This window comes from Camelus dromedarius, chromosome 3, assembly GCF_036321535.1.
Source record: "Camelus dromedarius isolate mCamDro1 chromosome 3, mCamDro1.pat, whole genome shotgun sequence".
NCBI lineage: Eukaryota > Metazoa > Chordata > Mammalia > Artiodactyla > Camelidae > Camelus > Camelus dromedarius.
In genome coordinates this window covers 43423651-43442535 of record NC_087438.1, presented here as the reverse complement: position 1 = coordinate 43442535, position 18885 = coordinate 43423651, and the positions used below count along the sequence as shown (strand labels likewise).

At 31.9% G+C, this 18885-nt stretch overlaps 1 protein-coding gene across 1 annotated transcript in view; it reads left to right on the top strand.

Moving 5' to 3' along the window:
- Positions 1 to 18885, top strand: part of ADAMTS6 (ADAM metallopeptidase with thrombospondin type 1 motif 6) — a 261676-nt gene that overhangs the window by 144930 nt on the left and 97861 nt on the right. Inside the window, exon 11 of the mRNA XM_010974920.3 lies at positions 4818 to 4959. Coding sequence (XP_010973222.1) covers positions 4818 to 4959 — 142 coding nt within the window. The remainder of the gene's footprint in view (positions 1 to 4817; positions 4960 to 18885) is intronic.

Here is an 18885-nt window from a genome sequence, read left to right as displayed (position 1 = left end):
AGCGTAGAATTCAAAAGAAGTGATAAAAGACGAACAGGATTACCAAGACACTAACAGATCCTCTGTAGCAATTACCTTTGAAGATCAATATCGATAATCTATTAGAAAACATTTTATAGATGAGATTGCCTTTTTTATGGGGAACCCAAGAAACAGCTTAGCAGAACAGATTTCTCCTCCTTCTATTATGTGATATGTTTTGGGGACTTCACTCTAACCCATAAATATTTTTGGTAGGTTGTAATTACATACGGAGAAAAAGAGCATAACTTAGTAAACATTATCAGTATAGTGTTTGTGTATTGAAAGCCTCAAGTTGAATTGTATTCAGGTACACAGAGGGCAAGAGAGAAAGGTCTGATTAGAATGACTCATTTTAGAAGGTAATATATTATTAGTTTTGTAAAGATTGATAGAGCAGTTTATGAGAATGTAGACACTTGATTTGCCATAGATAATACAACTAGTTCATTTTTACTTAGTTTAGATATATTAGCACAATTTTGTGGTAAAAAGTAGGAGATAGTATTATCTATTAACTTTTTGTTGTTGTTGTTAAGAGACTGTTAAGATATGTACAAGGTTATATAGAAAGATTTATTTCTTAAATTGACCTACTGTGTTGTAGACTAAAGGTCTGTACTTTATAGTATAATTGTTTAAGTGAAAAATAAATCTTAAATTACAATTAGGAGTACATCCTCATGTGTTCTGGAAACAAAGCCAAGAGAGCATATTTTACATAGAGATCTGTAAATTTTAGTTGAAGACTCAATTCTGGCGCATGTTCCTATTTTCAAGACTAATTTTTGAGCTATGTAAATAAGAATTTTCTAAATTAGAAGTAGAATACATAAAATATGACTTTGCTATCATGCTGCAAGGATTTCTGGAAATGTAAATATACTTTGATTTACTAAGAATATAATCGAGGGAAACACATATTCTTAAACTAATATACATCTTTTTGCCTTGTCTTAGAAGTGTAAACAAAAGTAGAGTGTATTAATTCAGTAATTATCTATATTGCTGTATGTATTAACTAGGATTGGGCTTTTAGTTGTGAAACATATGCTGCCAAGGAAATAATCATACTTCCACTTTTTGTATATACAGTTTTCCACAGGACAAGTATATCTATGCCTAACAATAGTAAGTTGTAATAGCATCTCATAGATGGAAACTACAGTGTTTCTCATTTCATTTATTAATGAGTGAGGTTTATGATTTCTGAGTGAAAAAATTCACATATTATACAAACCAGCTATGCTTAAAAATGGCATTTAATGAGAAAATTCAAGAAGACCTATATATAATATTACCACTATTATTTTTAAAATAGTAGCATAAATAGCACTAGGCTCAGCATCATAAGAATTGTATACTTATATTGATTGACTAGAAACCTAGATTAAATAAAAATTACCCATAGATTCCATTTTGTTAAAAGAAAACAATTGTAAAATAAAAGACAATACCTTATATCTAATATTTTTAAGAAAAGAAAAGCATTTGTACCAGAAGACTATACAAAAATGTTTATATCAACATAATTTGCAATTTCCAGAAATTAGAAATAATTTACATGTTCATTAATAGAAGAATGAATAAATAACTGTGGCACCGTCTTAAATGGAATATCAAAGGACAGTATAAATAAACAGCTGACAGTTATTCTCATTAACATGGATATATCTCACACTCATAATAGTGAGCAAAATAATATCAAAAAAAAAAAAACCTTTCAGTATGTCTCCTTTATATAGAGTCCAAAAACAAGCAGATAATTACTAAGAAGACCAAGGAAATTATTATTTAAAAAATCATAATATTAGTTACTTCTTGAAGAGATAGAAAGGGATGTGATTGGGGTATGCACTTAGAAATTTTCTAAGGGAAAAAAACAAAGAAAAGCACTTCGAGGGTTAAATATACATTTCTTGGATTCATGTCCTCAACCTTCTATACGTATATCTGTGATATTTCATAATGGTAAATAATGATGCAGAGGCATGAGAATATCTGGAATTATCTTCTAAGAGTTAATTAATAGTTGTGATCTATAGATCTAACTTACAGGAAAGTAGCAGGAAAGTAGCAAATTTAATAACATTATGGGGAAAGTATTTTTGTAGCTTAACCCTCAGTTAAGAATTAAAGTATGAAAATTGCCTCACTCCTCCACCCCAAACACTTTAATCAAAGTTTTTACTGTACATAATGTATATGGTTACTGGGGGGAAATATGTAGTACATTTTCTACCCAAAATGTAGAACCAATTTACATCAGCCTTGCGAATATCCCATACTTGCTTTCCCAGAGCCAATACTAGTAGGTAAGTCACTTGCAAACATTGGTAATTTGTACAAGTACAGCCAAATCCATTTTAAAAGGTCTTTGTTGATGCCATATTCCTAAATATGTATTCATTATTTAAAGATCTATATGATTTTTCACTTACATTGTATTTCATGTAGTGTTTTATTCTGTAAAAATATACTGGAAAAGAGAATGAGACGTTTCTAGATATTTAATTAGACCACATTAATACAAAGCAATAGGTACTTCCAAAGAATTGAGACACAAATCACTTTTGAGATAAACTTTCTTAGAAAAATTTGTCCACAGGTGACCACAGTGCATGGCATTCTTTGTTGTCTGAAGTTTCCTGCAATGGTCATCTGATTTGATATTTTTTAAGGAACATGAACCATGACTTGAAGACCACTAATGCCTGGAAACAAGAACTTTAAATGAAGTAATTATTGTTGCTTCCTCCTAAGTTAAGCCAATTTTCAGTTTGCTACAAGAAAGAACTTTTGCCTCAGTGTATCTGTTCTTAAACTCTTTTTTGAGGTCCACATATTTCTAAATTTTTAGGTTAATTTTCTGTATTCCTAAAAGTAATTGTGTCTAATAATTTTTAATCGACTTTGAGTTGGTGCCACTTAGTTGAATATATCTTATACTTTCTTTTGTTACTCTTTTGACAGATATTTTGCCTATAGGATTCTGTGCTTAAGTAATTCAGGAAATTTAAAATTCTCCCATTGATTTATAGTAGTGCTTAGCTTTATATTTTATTTTTGTTATATACTTAGCTCCCTTCATAGAAACTTTTATCATTTTTTTGTAGATAGAGGTAAAACTAATATTTCAAAACTACTAATGCAATGATCTCATAAATTCTTTTTTCATTATACTTTTCACATTGACCTCTTTATCATTAACCTTAATATAGAATTTTGAATTTACTAGTAGAATTGCACTTGCCTAAAATTTGTGTACCCATATGAAGATATTTTACATAATAAAATAGAACTTTCTAATTTAAAAATTCAACTAAAATAATTTTTCTTACTGAGTTACACATCAACTTCTAAAAGTACAATAAGCAAAATTAAAAGCATTCTGTCATAAAATCTAGATAGCTGGGTAAAATAAAGTTGTTCTCTATTAGTTAGACACCTTGAGCAGTGACAAGTGAAATGATAATAGTCAATAATAACATCTATTCAGTACATTTAATATTCCATCTGATTATTTTTATTGATTAAAAAATTAATCAAGAGGGACATAAATGAAAGAAAAAGGGCATAAATATTTTGCCCCTTGGGTCTTTGAATCTATCACCTTATTAATAGTATGGTTCAATTTTTAAAAGGTATGAATTTGCTCCTGTGTAAATATATATTTTCATGTAACAAATTAACTTTTGCATTTTAAGGATATGATTAAATTTTAACTGCATATGAAACTCATTATTATGCATGGTTCTTTCTTACTTATCTATAAATGAAAATTTGTACTGTCCTAAATAATAGTTGAGGAACTTCTACTTGTGAAATTATTTTGCTTTGGCAAAGTGGATGGAAAAGATTTGGAAAAAAAAACACAAGTGCTGGCACAATTGACAGGAATGTTGGAAAAAATTTTTAAATGTTGGCATAGGAATTCTTTAAAAATTCTAACTTACTCACATGTGAAATGAAAGTAAAAAAGCATCTGTCCTATTTTATGCACACTGGCTAAATAAAAATGAACAATTATATTTAGCAAAGTATAAAGCTCTTTAAACTAAGGTATTCTGTCTGGCTTTTGGCGATCTTTATGTTATTTGTTCCACTGAATTAAAATATTATGTTTGAGTGCAAGCATACTTTGAAAAGCAGAAATTATAAAGAGAAGAGAACATTCTCTTTTCCAACTCTGATGACCCTAGATGAAATATGAAATATTTGAGAGACTAAACAATTCTAATATACTGGAGAGGAGAACTTTGGATCTTGGCCTCATCTATCATTCAGCCCATTTGTTATTGAAATACTTCAAGAACCTTTGGACATGTCTTACCACAGTATCTATTGTTCTGCCCAAGATGGAAGTATATAGATTAGGTCTTTAAGGATTACAACCACAAATTTTTTTTTCACATTTTGTGTTTTTGATTCTACTACCAGATGTGGTTATATTTTCACTGAAAACAAACAAGAAGCTTAGAGCAATATGAAAATGTTTTGATTCTTTAAGAAATTAGTTTAAATCAGTGTTTAAAGGCCAACATGACATTTTTAGGTTGTTTTGTGAGATTCTTTTATTGTGTCTTGGTGCTGGAAAAAACTATAGGAGCTCTTATTTAAATTTTAGTAAAGCAATTCTGTTTTGCCATGTGTTTGTTTTTGTTTTTTTTTTTTGTAGAAAGTATTGTTTTTCATGCATCAATTATTAAAACAAAGAGCTTAACACATGGTTTAATAATTGTGATTGAAACAGTGCATAGTGTACCTAATTTCCTTTGATGCTTTATGTTGAACAGTTCAGGCCGTGGTACTTGCCTTGATAATGAGCCTCCCAAGCGTGACTTTCTTTATCCAGCTGTGGCCCCAGGTCAGGTGTATGATGCTGATGAACAATGCCGTTTCCAGTATGGAGCAACATCCCGCCAATGTAAATATGGGGTAAGAAGTCCTATTCCTTATGTTTAATTATTTATATGTGTGGTCATGACACAGCTTTCAAGATGCAATTTTGATGAATGTACTCTGGTAACATCATTAACACAAATATGGCCTTTGACACTGCTCTTTTTCTGGTATCATTTATATAATATTTATTATACAAGTATTTATTTCTAAATGTTTGAGTAATCAAGTTAAACAAGTTTCAAGTGTCTTGTGAAGGATGCAGGTAGAATTTTTAAAGTTTCTAATTATTTCTTTTTTAAGTTCTGATTTTCTGATGCCAACTTTTTGTTTGTCTTTGAAATGTTATAATTTTGAAACCTCCCCCCACTCCCCGCCTTTTCTGGTACTCTAATAATTGGATTAAGGGCATTTTTATGTTGGCTAGGAGCCTTTAATTTATACTTTTAGTATTGAGTAATTTCAAGTTACTTTATCCACTGACCACATTCTAACGTAATAACTGAGTGGGGATAAGGTGACATTAACCCAAATACAGAAACAAGGAAAAGTGCTATGGAAAAAAATGAAGGTATTATAATTGACTCTTCTCATCTGCCTAAAAAAGTCTCAGTGTCTATCTCAGAAAATGTAAAAAAAGAAAAAAACAGTTCCATAGAGAAAGATTTCAGAGTCTAGTATAGAGAGATGTTCATAGTAGGTACACAGTATAAGCATGTTGAATGAAAGAGTCACGTTTTAAAATGACAAGTTGTTTGTCAAAATAATTCAGATTTTAAAAAGTAAATTTAAGGCTTAGTTTCTATTTTTATGTAAATAGTGTGTTTAAGATCCCTTTTAAAAAATAATAACAATAAAAAGAATAAAGTTTTAAGGTAGTTAAGACCAAACAATATATACATTGTACTGTACCAGTTATTCCTCTTGGGTGCAGTACAAAGGAAAGTGATTTTTTAAATAGCCCTTAGTGACAAGTATATTATTATTCCTGGTAGGGTTTGGCAGCACATTTTGTGCACTAGATTTAAAGATTGTGTGCAACCATCTGAAAATCTAGAGCTTTGAGTAAAACGTTGGCATTTCTTGTCTCTCTGTAAAGAGTCTTTACTTCTATTCTTGTTTCTGTATAGTTTTAGTTTCTTTTTTACCTTGGGTTGCTTTTTGCCTCAGAAAAAGTCTTTTTTACGTTGGGTTGCTTTTAACCACAGTCTTTGATATACTTACAGCTTACTGAGTTGAAATTCATGATCAACTGAGTTTACAGATTTTCTGTTAGATTTATTCTTACCTATGGTCTCTCATTTCTTTGTTAGCAAGTAAAAAAGTTCATCTACATTTCAGTTTTCTATTGGGAATTGGGTTTAACTCCACCGGTACATTTCCCTATTAGATAGTTTATATTATCAGTTTTACAGGATCTCTGGATGTGTTTTTTTTCCTTCAGTAAATTAATTAAAAATTTGACCTGATTATTCTGTCTCAATATCTGTATATCTCATTCATTTCAAACTAGTTGATTTGAAGTGCAATAAAGAATTGATAAACTGTACATTTCATTCTATGATCCTTATGTGCAGTTTTTAGATTCTATTTTTGTGTTATGTTTATAAAGATTTTTATAATACATGTAAAATGAAATTAGAAAACTTGGGGAAAGATTTTAGCATCTTACAACCCTATACAATTTCATATATTTTATTATGAATTTTTTGTGTCTACAATCCTATATAATTTCATATTCTTTCTGGTGAATATTTTTCACTTTGATTTGTAACAAAATGGTTTCCTTAAACTTATGTACTATATGAAAATGCTTTTGCTACTTTTTTATAAAGTGCTATACATTACTAACAAAGTTTCTTGGGTCATAACAGATTCTTTATAACCACTCCCACCTCTTATGCTTGTGCCTGAAGAGTTGAGTTTACACAATTGATAGCACACACCAAAACTCCCAGTCTTTATCTGGATTATCCCTAAGGTTATAAATTATTCTAAATGGTACTTGAGAAAACAATAGTGGCTTTGGAGGTGAAAGTTCAGTCAGGTAAACAAATCATGCTTCAGATCATAGCTGAAGGGAAAAACAAACCAGTACTGATTTAGATAGCTACCTGAGTGTAGCATCCTGAGATGAACACTAAAATATAAGTGGTGGAGTTTTAAAAGAGCACATAGCCTTTTATGCAGGAGATACTTCTGATGCTAAAGCATCATGAAATGATCCTCTTTCGACTATCAACTATCAGGGAAGATTTTAAACAGTGATCTACAGGATGACCCATAACTGCAGCAGTGATCAGCTTTCCATCTCTTCTACTTTGGTCCCCATGTGGTCATTGTGGAGATTAACAGTGATTACATCTGTAGTTATGAAAAATCTTGCCTGAATTCTTTGTTAGTAGGTTCATTAATATACATTTTAGACACATTTGGGAATTTAATTTACCCATGGAACAGAATAGAGACCCAGAAATGAACCCATGCATAAATGATCTGATTTTCAACCAGGGTGCCAGGAATACAGAATGGAGAAAGGATAGTCTCTTTAGTAAATGGTGTTGGAAAAACTAGACCCTTATCTTACATCATATGCAAAAATTAACTCAAAGTGGATTAAAGACATAAATGTAAGACTCCAAACTAAAATACTTCTAGAAGAAAATGTAGGGGAAAGGCTTCTTGATTTTAGTCATGGCAGTGATTTTTCAGATATGACTCTAAAAGCACAGGCAACAAAAGCAATTATAGACAAGTGGGACTACATCAAACTAAAAAGCTCTACACAGCAAAGAAGTAGTCAACAAAATGAAAGGGCAATTTATGGAATTTGGAAGAAGTATTTGCAAACAATATACCTGATAAAAGGTTAATGTCCAAAATATATAAGGAACTTAGTAACAAAACCCTAGAAAACCCAATTTAAAAATGGACAAAGGAACTTAATAGACATTTCTCAAAAAAAGGCATACAGATGACCAACAAGTATATGTAAAGGTGCTAAATATCACTAATGGAAACAAAAGATAGCCAGTGTTGACAAGAATGTGGAGAAAAGAGAACCCTTGTACACTGTTGGTAGGAATGTAAATTTGTGCAGCCATGGTGGAAAATAATATGGAGCTTTCTCCAGAAATTAAAAACAGAACTACCATGTGATCCAGGAATCCTACTTCTGTGTATATGTTCAAAGGAATTGAAATCAGGATCTCCAAGAGTCATGTGTACTCTCATATTCATTGCAACATTATTCACGATAGTTAAGACATGGAAGCAACCTAAATGTTCAATGGCAGACAAATGGATAAGGGAAGTGTGGTATATACTTACAATGGGATATTATGCAACCTTAAAAAAGGAAATCCTGCCATTTATTACAACATGGATGAACCTAAAGGACATTATGCTAAGTAAAATAAGGTAGACACAGAAGAACAAATACTACATGATACCATTTATATGAGGATGTTAAAAGAAGAGATTAGAGAAGTAGAGTGGTGGTTGCCAGGGTCTGGGCAAATGGGGGAATGGAGAGGTATTAGTCAAAATGTACAAAGTTCAGCTATGCAAGGTGGTTAAATCCTGGACATCTATTGTACAGCACAGTGCCTATAGTAGACAAAACCATACTGTATATGTAAAAATTTGCTAAGAGAGTAGATCTTAAGTTAAATGTTCTCATCACACACTCAGAAATAATAATAATCAATAAAGAGGATGAGAGGAAACTTTTTGGAGGCGATGGATATGTTTATTGCATAGTTTGTGGTAATGGTTTCATATACGTATCTCCAGACTCATCAAGTTGTATACATTAAATATGTGCAGCTTTTAGTATGTCAATCATACCTCAAGAAAGTTATTTTTAAAAGAGAGAGAGAGATGATTGTTCATCCACAGGTAGATTTAAGGCCCAGGACAAAACCAGAGAAATTTTTCAGGTATGGCTTTGTTTGGTTTATGGGGAATTTTTATTATCTATGAAATTTGTCACTTTTCTGTTTACATAGACTTGAGTTAGCACATAATTGCTAGTATTTTGTACAATAGTTATTACTTAATCCAGTGTAGAATTGAGCAATGTTTTATCCATGGACCTTATATTCTGAACCATAAAGGGGGACACATGATCTAAGATGTGGTTCCATGGTAGAATGGAATGTCTCTTAACAGAATACTTTGAATAACAGTCTGCTTGCTACTAATTATTACCTATGACCTCAAATTTACCACCAATAGATTTTACTCAGCCACTTTTTTTCAGTGGATAGCAGCTAACTTGTTCTTGTAAACTTCAGATAGCTAAAGAGTATGACAAGCATGCAAAGTACCTGGCACATGGCAGATATTCAATAAATGTTTCCTTTTCCTCTATGAATATCTATGTCATCCATGATAGCATTCCTACATAGCTGATATGCTAGTGGTGCTTTAGAAGCAGCTGAGCCATCTGCACTTCGGGGAGCATATTAAGATACTCTAATGGTCACATTTTGACTCATTCTCATCCTTTAATTTCAGCTCAAATGCATTTCTTTTCAGACAGACTTTCTGTCTGATCCATCTGCAAAGGTTTGTCTCGGTTACTTACCTTTATGCTTTCAGTTAAAACATAAAGGGAATTATGCTTTATATTTCTTCGTAACACTTATTGCAATCCATATCATTTCACTTGTTTGATTACTTGTTAATTATTTAAATGTAATCGTCTAGTTAAGGCCTTCCCTAACAACCTTACCTAAAATTGTGCATGCTTGTGTGCACATAGGCACACACACACACGCTCACTTTCTGTCATTTTTCCTTGCTTTATTTTTTTGTTACCATTATTACTTTGTAACATACTATATATTTTACTTGTTCATCTTGCTTACTGCCTGCTTTCACGACTAGAATCAGTTTTCCTTAGGGGCAGAGATTTTTGCCTATTTCATTCACTGCTCTATCCTTAACACTTAGAACAGTGCCTGGCTCATAATAGGTGCTCAGTAAATATTTGTTGAGTGAATGAACTGATAATTATGAGAATGTAAGTTCCATGAGAGCAGGAATTCTACCTATTTGTTCATGGTTATTTATAAAGTAAGTAGCATAATACCTACCTCATAATAGGAGCTCAGAAAATATTTGGTGAATAAATGAGTGAGAAGAATTATCTGGTAAAGAGATAGTGGAGGGGTTAGGGTGTAGCTCAGTGGTAGAGTGGGTGCCTAGCGCACAAGGTCCTGGGTTCAATCCCCAGTACCACCATAAACAAACAACAAACCTGATTACCTTCCCCCACCAAATAAAAAGAACCCTGACAAGAAAATATTAAAAGAAAAGAAAAGAAAAAAAGATAGGGAAGCAAGGACCTTTGTGAAGACCCTGAGGCTGTGTATTTGAAGAGCTGAGACTCTGAAAGCAAGCATCATATACATGATGCAAGAAAACATTAGGAGCCAAATCAGACTGCACTTTATAGGCCGTGTGAAGAATTCTAGGTTTTTATTTTAAGAGCAGTGGGAAACTATGGAAGGATTTTTAATGAATGAGACCAAGAGAATTTATTGATGTGTGATCACAGAATTTTGAAGACACATTATCTTAAGAAACAAATATAATTTTGTAATCTAGGGAAATCATATTGGAAAATTGGAGACTTTTGTAAAGGGATCTGTGTCCTCTTACCTCCCCTGTTCCCTTCCTCTCCAAACACACCCTACACAGAGTACTAAAGCATCTCTGCTCTGCCACTGATGATACTTCCTTGTGTGATGCCCTTGCTTTCCTGTATAAATTCAAATGTACTTTTTATACTGGAGGGTACAGCTTCATAATTCTGAGATGAAATGAATGGAGGTGTTTATGTGTAGAAGTGTGTGGGCTTCATAATTTTGACTTTAAGATTGCAGAATCCCAGTATATTATGGTGGAAATAGAACTTACAAAAAGAAAATATGACATAACTTTGGAGACTTTAAGACTTCTCATTCATTCTTAATCTTTCCAGGAGAAATGTATTTGTGGCAAGGTCTGTATTTTACTTACAGATCATTAAACTTTTTAATGTTTCTCTTCTGCATACCTCAATTAAGTGATTAATGATAGAATAATCTATAAATGGCTAAGTGTACCATATTTGCAAGACACTTTGTTATGAGAGACTTTTAGAATCTAATATTAGATATGAAAGGTCAAAGGGAATATATATTTCTATATAAAATTAGATTTATTAATTTATAGTAAGAAATATAGCCTCTCAGTTTATATTCAGTCAACTATACTAAAATTTGAACATTTTATTACCTAAGGAAATCTACTCAGTAGGTCAGTTTATTATCAAAAGTTAATTTGGTAAACATAGAATTAAAATACAGGACAGCATAAATTATTTTTATTCACATGTTAATTAATGACTATAATAAGTATGCCATCAAGCTATGTCTGCCTGAAGTACAGCTCTTTGCATTCAGGGTAACTGACTTGAGATAATATATTTGAGTTCTCTAATCAGGGTATTATCCCCCTAGAGAGTACTTGATAAAGACTGACCTATTTTTGTCTCTTAGACTTTAGTTTTTAATGTTTTTTGTGCTCACTCAGTTTTGTTTATTATTTTATCATTACCAATTAGATAAGATTCAAGTCATCATTCCAGTAAAAATATTTTATTAGTCTTCTTAGGGTACTGTTGGCTATCTATTTTTTTTTAAGAGATGCAGATAACTTGGGAGAGGATAATAATGAAATACTTAGAAGTACATATAAGGGAAGTTTAAAGAAATTGAGTATGAGTAGCCTGTGAAAAAGAAAGCTAAATGTTGGCTTCAAAATCACTTTCAGACTTTGGAACATTTATTATGGTTTAACTGCTGGTAACAAATTGTTCTCCTTACCCACCAAAAGCATAAAAAAACACAGTTGCCTTAATTTTTACAGCTGGAAGGCAGGCTGTAGATTAGGTAGTAGGAAGAATTTCAAGTTGTTAAATATTGGAAGTTTGTACTCAGGGAGGTTGTAGAATCATTTTCCTTGAAGATTTTAAGGTGGTGTAAATATTCTACAGTATGGTTTAATATGAGTTTAGGGAATAAAAGGCATGGGATTATTTTAACACGTCAGTATACGTTCGGAGTCCAAACATATATATTTATCAGGCATATACTCGACAAGAAGTTGATTTGACTTTTTTTCCTTAAATTTCAAGCCAAAATCTTAAGTTCATAATCATTTATATTCTTAAAGATCAGTAGTTTTTACTCTGGGTTTGCTTCTTAGAAGTATTTTTTAAAAACCTTTTAATAATTTTTAACCCCTTCAAATTGATGATTAGTTATTTAATCTGAATTTCTAGATTAGTTTTTTATTTATATATGTATTATATCTGTGTATGTATAATACATATATAACAAAAACATGTATAAAACTTTTTTTTTTGCCTTTCTAGGATCTCTTATACTTAAATTACCCACATAACAGGATTAACCTATTTAAAGCTGAAATAAGGGTACATTATTCTCTTTCTTCAGATGGCTACCAAACACCTGGAGCCAGGCCACAGGGTCACCATATGTTGGTTTTCAATTTTCCTTTGTGTGATACAATGATAAGTAACCTTTCTAATCACTGATGCTCCTTCTTGACCTCTTCAGTTCTCCACTCTCCCCCTTGGCTGTCACGATCCTTTATTGCAAACAGCTGTTGAAAGATGTTACTGATAGGATAATGAGGATGAAGAGAATGTTTCATATCCACAACCAAGGACCCAAGATGGCATAGGGTTTAGGGTTTCCCAAGGGCAGAAAATCTGTGTGAATCTCTTTATTGATCTTTACAATTGTTTAAAAAAATTAAAAAACAAAAACCATCTAGCAATAAAGATGCCATTTTCCCTTCATATACTGTTTTATTTCCTTAATATAGCAATTATAAAGTGGTTTTGTACTTTTATGATATCACTTTCCCCCTTATGTAAACTGCTAATTTTAATTTTTTCAGGTAAATCTAAGAGCTTTTCTTCCCAGTTTTCAGTATCATTTAACAGCTACAGTTAGTTTAAAAAGGATGGAAACATTAGAAAAAATAGTTCCAATTTCTTTTATTTTGTTGAAAGTGTCTTTTACTGTAATCAATTATTTTATTCTGATCAAAGGAGCCCTAGTTCAATTCTTTACAATGTTATTTTCTTAATATAAGTTTTACTAATTACTTTTTTTATACTAGATAATTAATTTAAAACTCCATTCTCTCTGTATATTTTTATTATGATTCATACTTGCTTATATTTTTTATTGCTGTTAATGTTTGAAAGTTAAATAGACTAGAAATCTGGGAGTTGATATTAATTTTAAATAAGTAGGAATAGTTTAAAAGTCTTGTATTTTGGAAAACCATGTAATACTTTTGAGGAGTATATTAACACTATTTTTATGTGGTGTTGTTACATTCAGAAGTTCCAATAATGTATAAGTTGATGCCTAAGCTCATACGTTGAATGAATATGTTATGATTAGTACATAGTAGTCTTAATTTTGAGATATCATCCTTTAAAATACAGGTAAAGGGTAAGAAGGTATTAAGAACATTTAGTGGGATTTTGTATTATATTAGAATGCAAGTAAACCTTTACTAATCAGCCTTAATTGGCCAGTGACTTTATTTAATTCTGACACATTTAAGAAAAATGGAAAAGTAGCTTAACTGTGTGGAGATATTTTGGACATTGCTGTCAGACAGCTGATTCAAATCTAGATTTAGTTAGGATTAAAGCAAATTGCTAAGTCTTTCTGAACCTAAATTTTCTCACACTTTCTAAGAAGATTGTCATGATGATTAAATGAAAAACAAAGGTGAATATGCCTGACACAGTAGTTGACAGTATACCCTGAAAAAATGTTAGTTCCTTTCTTTTTTTTTTCTGCCTAAAACATTGCTGCTAAGAAGTCATTTAAGTGTATGCTGGAGTATCTCCAGTGATGGGAGATTCAGTTTTATTTTATCATTATTCAGCTCTGACTTCTGGAAGATTTTTCTATACATTGAACAGAAATCTGCAGACTCCTCAGCATTTAAAAATTTTTTTTCAGTTTTATTGAGAAATAGTTAACATACATCAACTGTATAAGTTTAAGGTGTGCAGCATGATGGTTCAATTTACACATATTGTGAAATGATTACCACAGGTAATAGGTTTAGTTAACATCTATCATATTGTGTAAACACAATAAAAAGAAAAGAAAAAAAATTTCTCCTTGAGATGAGAACTCTTAAGATCTACTCTTTTTACAACTTTTCTGTGTTTCTCTTAGCTTTTACCCATTGGTTGAACTGAATTCTAAATTGACATGCATATTTTGTCTCCAATCCTTTATATAATTGGCTTTTTAAAGTCTTGGGGAAAAGTTTCAGTTTAAAAAACATGATAGAGTAAACACAATCACTCCTTTAGGTATGAAAACAGAATATGCTAGATAAATAAAACTAACAATATACAATTGAATATAATTTATTTAGCTACAACATGTATTTCTGTGATGAGAAGATACATAGGTAAAATTAACAAATTGTGGAATGATTCCAGTGTAATACATAAGTCTTATTTGTTCATTTATGATTGTTCCCTAGTGCATTAATGATGTGAAACTATCAGCAAGTTCTCCCAAAGAGAAAAACTATAGCAGTATATAAAGACCTATAGAATGGTGTTTCTTTGCTGGACATAATGGATAGCTTAGTGCTTTCATCTCCAAAACACTAAGCTATTGAAGTCATGAGGGCAGGTTAAGAATCTGTGATGATGCATCAGTTTGTGTTATTTTTTAAAAGTTGATTGATAAAGAAGCTATACCCTGAAGCCACTTCTTAATTTTTATGAAAGTGATCTCTGTTAGAGGCAGATACTCTCAAAGACCTACATCTCTAAAAAGGAAGCATCACAAGCCACAGAGTTTAAGCCTACAAAGGATTGACTGATTGGCATGATGGGAACAAATGCCAGTCAAGATTTAACAGTATAAATGTTTAGTACTGTTGGTGTTTTTCTTTGTTTTCTGGCTACAAGGTTACATAGGTTTTGAATGGTCTTTTTTTTTTTTTCATAAACCCTAGTTTTTTCATAAGTGATATAATATTGATTGATTCATGTATCATTTTTCAGTAGAAAGCTTGTATATATCAAAACCAAAAGATGGAGAGGTAGGGATGTGCCAGAAATGAAGGGGAGTTTTAGTTCAGGTGGTAAACTAGTGAGCTGATACTGTTCGTGTTGGGATAGGAGATATCACCTTGGGCATGAACTAAGGAATTCGAAAGGAGACCCTTTCATACAGCCAGAACTTGAGAAGAGTCAACTTTCTGTGAAGAAAGAGCTAAACAAAAATGATAAGTAAGCTTGTCTGCCCTTTGCTCTGGATAGGGAATAATAGTTCTCATGAGAAATTGAGGCCCTAGGCTTGTGGCTCACATAAGAACACGGTAAGACTTTATACAGTCTACATACATGGTGTGACCAAATAAATCAACATGAAAACCGTGAAACCTTGAAATTGAAGATGACACAAAAAGGTGGAAAGATATACCATTTCTTGAATTAGAAGAATCAATATTGTGTTAAAATGACCATACTAGCCAAGACAATCTACAGATTCAATCCCTATCAAATTACCAATGGTATTTTTCACAGAACTAGAACCAAAGAATTTTAACTTTATATGGAAACACAAAAGACCTTGAATAAAACAGTCCTGAGAAGATGAACAGAACTGGGGGAATTATGCTCCCTGACTTCAGGCTGTACTACAAAGCTACAGTAAAAAACAGTATGATACTGGCACACAAACAGACATACAGATCAAAGGAACAGTATAGAAGCACAGAAGTAAACCCCGACACTTATGGTCAATTAATCTATGACAAAGCAGTCAAGAATATATAATGGAGAAAAGACAGTCTCTTTAATAAGTGGTGCTGGGAAAACTCGACAGCTACATGTAAATGAATGAAATTAGAACATTCTCTAACATCGTATACAAAAATAAACTTAAAGTGGATTAAAGACCTAAATTTAAGACTGGATACTATAAAATTCCTAGAAGAAAACATAGGCAGAACACTCTTAAGATAAATCACAGCAATTTTTGGATTCATCTCCTAAAGTAATGGAAATAAAAGCAAAAATCAAAAGAGGAGACCTAATTAAACTTAAAAGCTTTGCACAGCAAAAGAAACCATAAACAAAACAAAAAGACAACCTGTGGAATGGGAGAAAATATTTGCAAGGGACTAATTTCCAAAGTATACAAACATCTATATATAGCTGAATCACTTTGCTCTACACCTGAAACTAACACAACATTGTAAATTAACTACACTTCAGTTGTTTAAAAAGCGGAATAAAACGGAAAAAAAAACTGTGAAACCTTGGAATGTATGATAGAAACAAATGCATGAGGATATACCTCTCCAACTCAGGAGATACAGGATGCTCAAAGAGAAAACAATATTCACTGAGGATAAGCTCAAATACAAAATAACAAATAGTATGAGGGAACAATACACCATGAAGTCAACAAGCAGAAAGATTAGCACCCCGTGAGAATAAGATACAGAAAATATGAAAAGAGGTTAAGAGACATGGTGGTTAGAATTAGAAGGTTCAATACAAGTTGAGTAGGAGTTCAGAAGAAAGAATGGGGAAGAAGTGTGTTAAAAGAAATAATGACTAATAATTTTTCAGAATCAAAGAAAGATATGAATCCTCAAGGTATGGATCCCAAATAGAGAAATAAAAAGAACACCCAGGTGCAGTGGTCAGACTGAACTAAAAGAAACACAAAAAGAACTCTTGAAAGCAACTTGAAAGACTTTATCACAAAGAAACAACAATTAGACTGGCAGGTTACTTTTCATCTGCTCTCTAAAGTCCAAATGTCAAGGGACTTAATACCTTCAAGTACTGAAGTAAGATAAATAGATTAGAATTCTACATTCAACTAAAATAGTATTTTTAGAGTGAAAGTAAAATAAATATATTTTCAGACAAATAAGAACAAGAGTCCCTTGCTAAATTAACTGCTAAATAATGTGTGTCAGGAAGAAAGAAATTGAATTCAGAAGATAGTGGTAAGATATAAGAAGCAATTAGTTATTAAAGGCATTGATTAACACATAACTACATCTAAATAGACAGTGATTATCAAGTTTTGGTCAATGAGTGGTTCATAAACTTACAGATTTTTGTAAGCTAGGAAAATTTCTCTCCAAAAATTAATGCACCAACATAGGAATGCCAAGTTTTACTTCTGCCAAGTAGAAATATTTTGTAAAGACTGTGGTAAGCACACACATCTTGACTTCAGGAGTCTTAGTCTTTTGTAAAACCTGAAAATTAAAAATAATAAAATGTAATGAACAAAGACAATTCATTAAAATTTTAAAATTTTGTTTCATGAAAAAAATTAATCACATAGAAATCATTCTTCTAATTTCATCACAGAATATTAAAAACTTTATCACAGAGCATTACCAATCCACGGCATTTGGAAATATGTGTCAAATTATACACTGCCTTCTTTCTGGTTCTCATAAATTCTAAGTGATAGTGTTATTTTTTCATAACACTAACATGTTGCCTGATGTATAGTAGATGCTCAACAGATATTCTTGGATCAATGGGAAATAATGCTATTACTTTTGTTTTACTATGCAATCCTCCTAATTGGTTAGAAGTTGACCCCATGAAATAGGAGATTCTATTTCCAATGGTTTTGTGTCATGTAACAGAAATTTTCCTTAATGGATTGTTGTTGATTTCTCTTTTCCTCCTTAAGTTTAAAGGCAAACATCAAGACCCAGATTTCTCCTAGAGAGTCTCTCCAAAATGAATTGTAGGCTTAAGAATGTAATTGATTGCCCTAACAAACAGGCCATGATTTATTAGTCCATAGAGGTCATGAGACTAATCTTAACCAATCTTAACTTCTCCTGTAAAGAATCGTGAGTATGTGAAAGGGAACTGTGGTCTACTAGAGCTAAGATGGTGGGCAGTCAAAAAAAAATCATCAGTCCCTCTCACTAATTATACTTCATCCCTTTGTATATTTTATTTAGGCAAATTAATCCACCTACTATGATGGTTGTTATACAAATTCCCCAAGAGGCAAAAAATTTCAGCATGCATTTAACTTACTTAGAGATTGGGACCTACCTTAGGGTGCTTATTCAGCAACTGATATACATGTGCAATTAGAACTAATATTCCTTTGCAAATATATCAGCCATGTTCTAGGACCCAGCAGTTTAGAGAAAAAGGGGTAATTCTGAAAGTGTGAAATTGTTCTTAAATCTTGCAGCAAGTGTATCTCTTGCTTTCTTGGCATAAAATAAAATTTTCTTGGTTTTTATCTTCCAAGAGAGTATTTTTTTTATCTTGGGAGATCTTAATTGGGATATCAAGATCTTTCCTATTCAAGTTGATATTCTAGATGAGAAGTCTATCTGAGAACTCTTTAGAGCCTTCTCCAAGAAGGCTACACTTGACAATACTTGAGAGTATTTCCCATTACATAGATTTCCAGGCTTATACTTTAAACAAAAGTTAATGCCCTAGCAATTCAAATTCCAAGGAGCCTGGATAAGATCTTCTTAAAAGTGGGAATCAACCTTTCAAAATATGTCATTCCCTAAAGGAAAAGAGGGCTCTGTCAGAGGACTCTAATTGTGGATCTTGAGATTAAAGTTTCAGAAAGAGGATCTTGAGCACTTGCCATTTTGGTTAGAGATTTTCAAGGCACTTTTGGAAAATAGTTTCTATGACTTGACTAAATAACTCTTTTTCCTAATAGATGCTATGAATATTGTCCTTTTCAGTGATAGAATTTTCATTGTGTAGTTCTGTCTAAAATAAACCTTAGGCTCTTATTTTTCACTTCTGTCTAAAGTAAGATTTAGACCTAATAAAAATCATAGAAGATCAGGAGTATG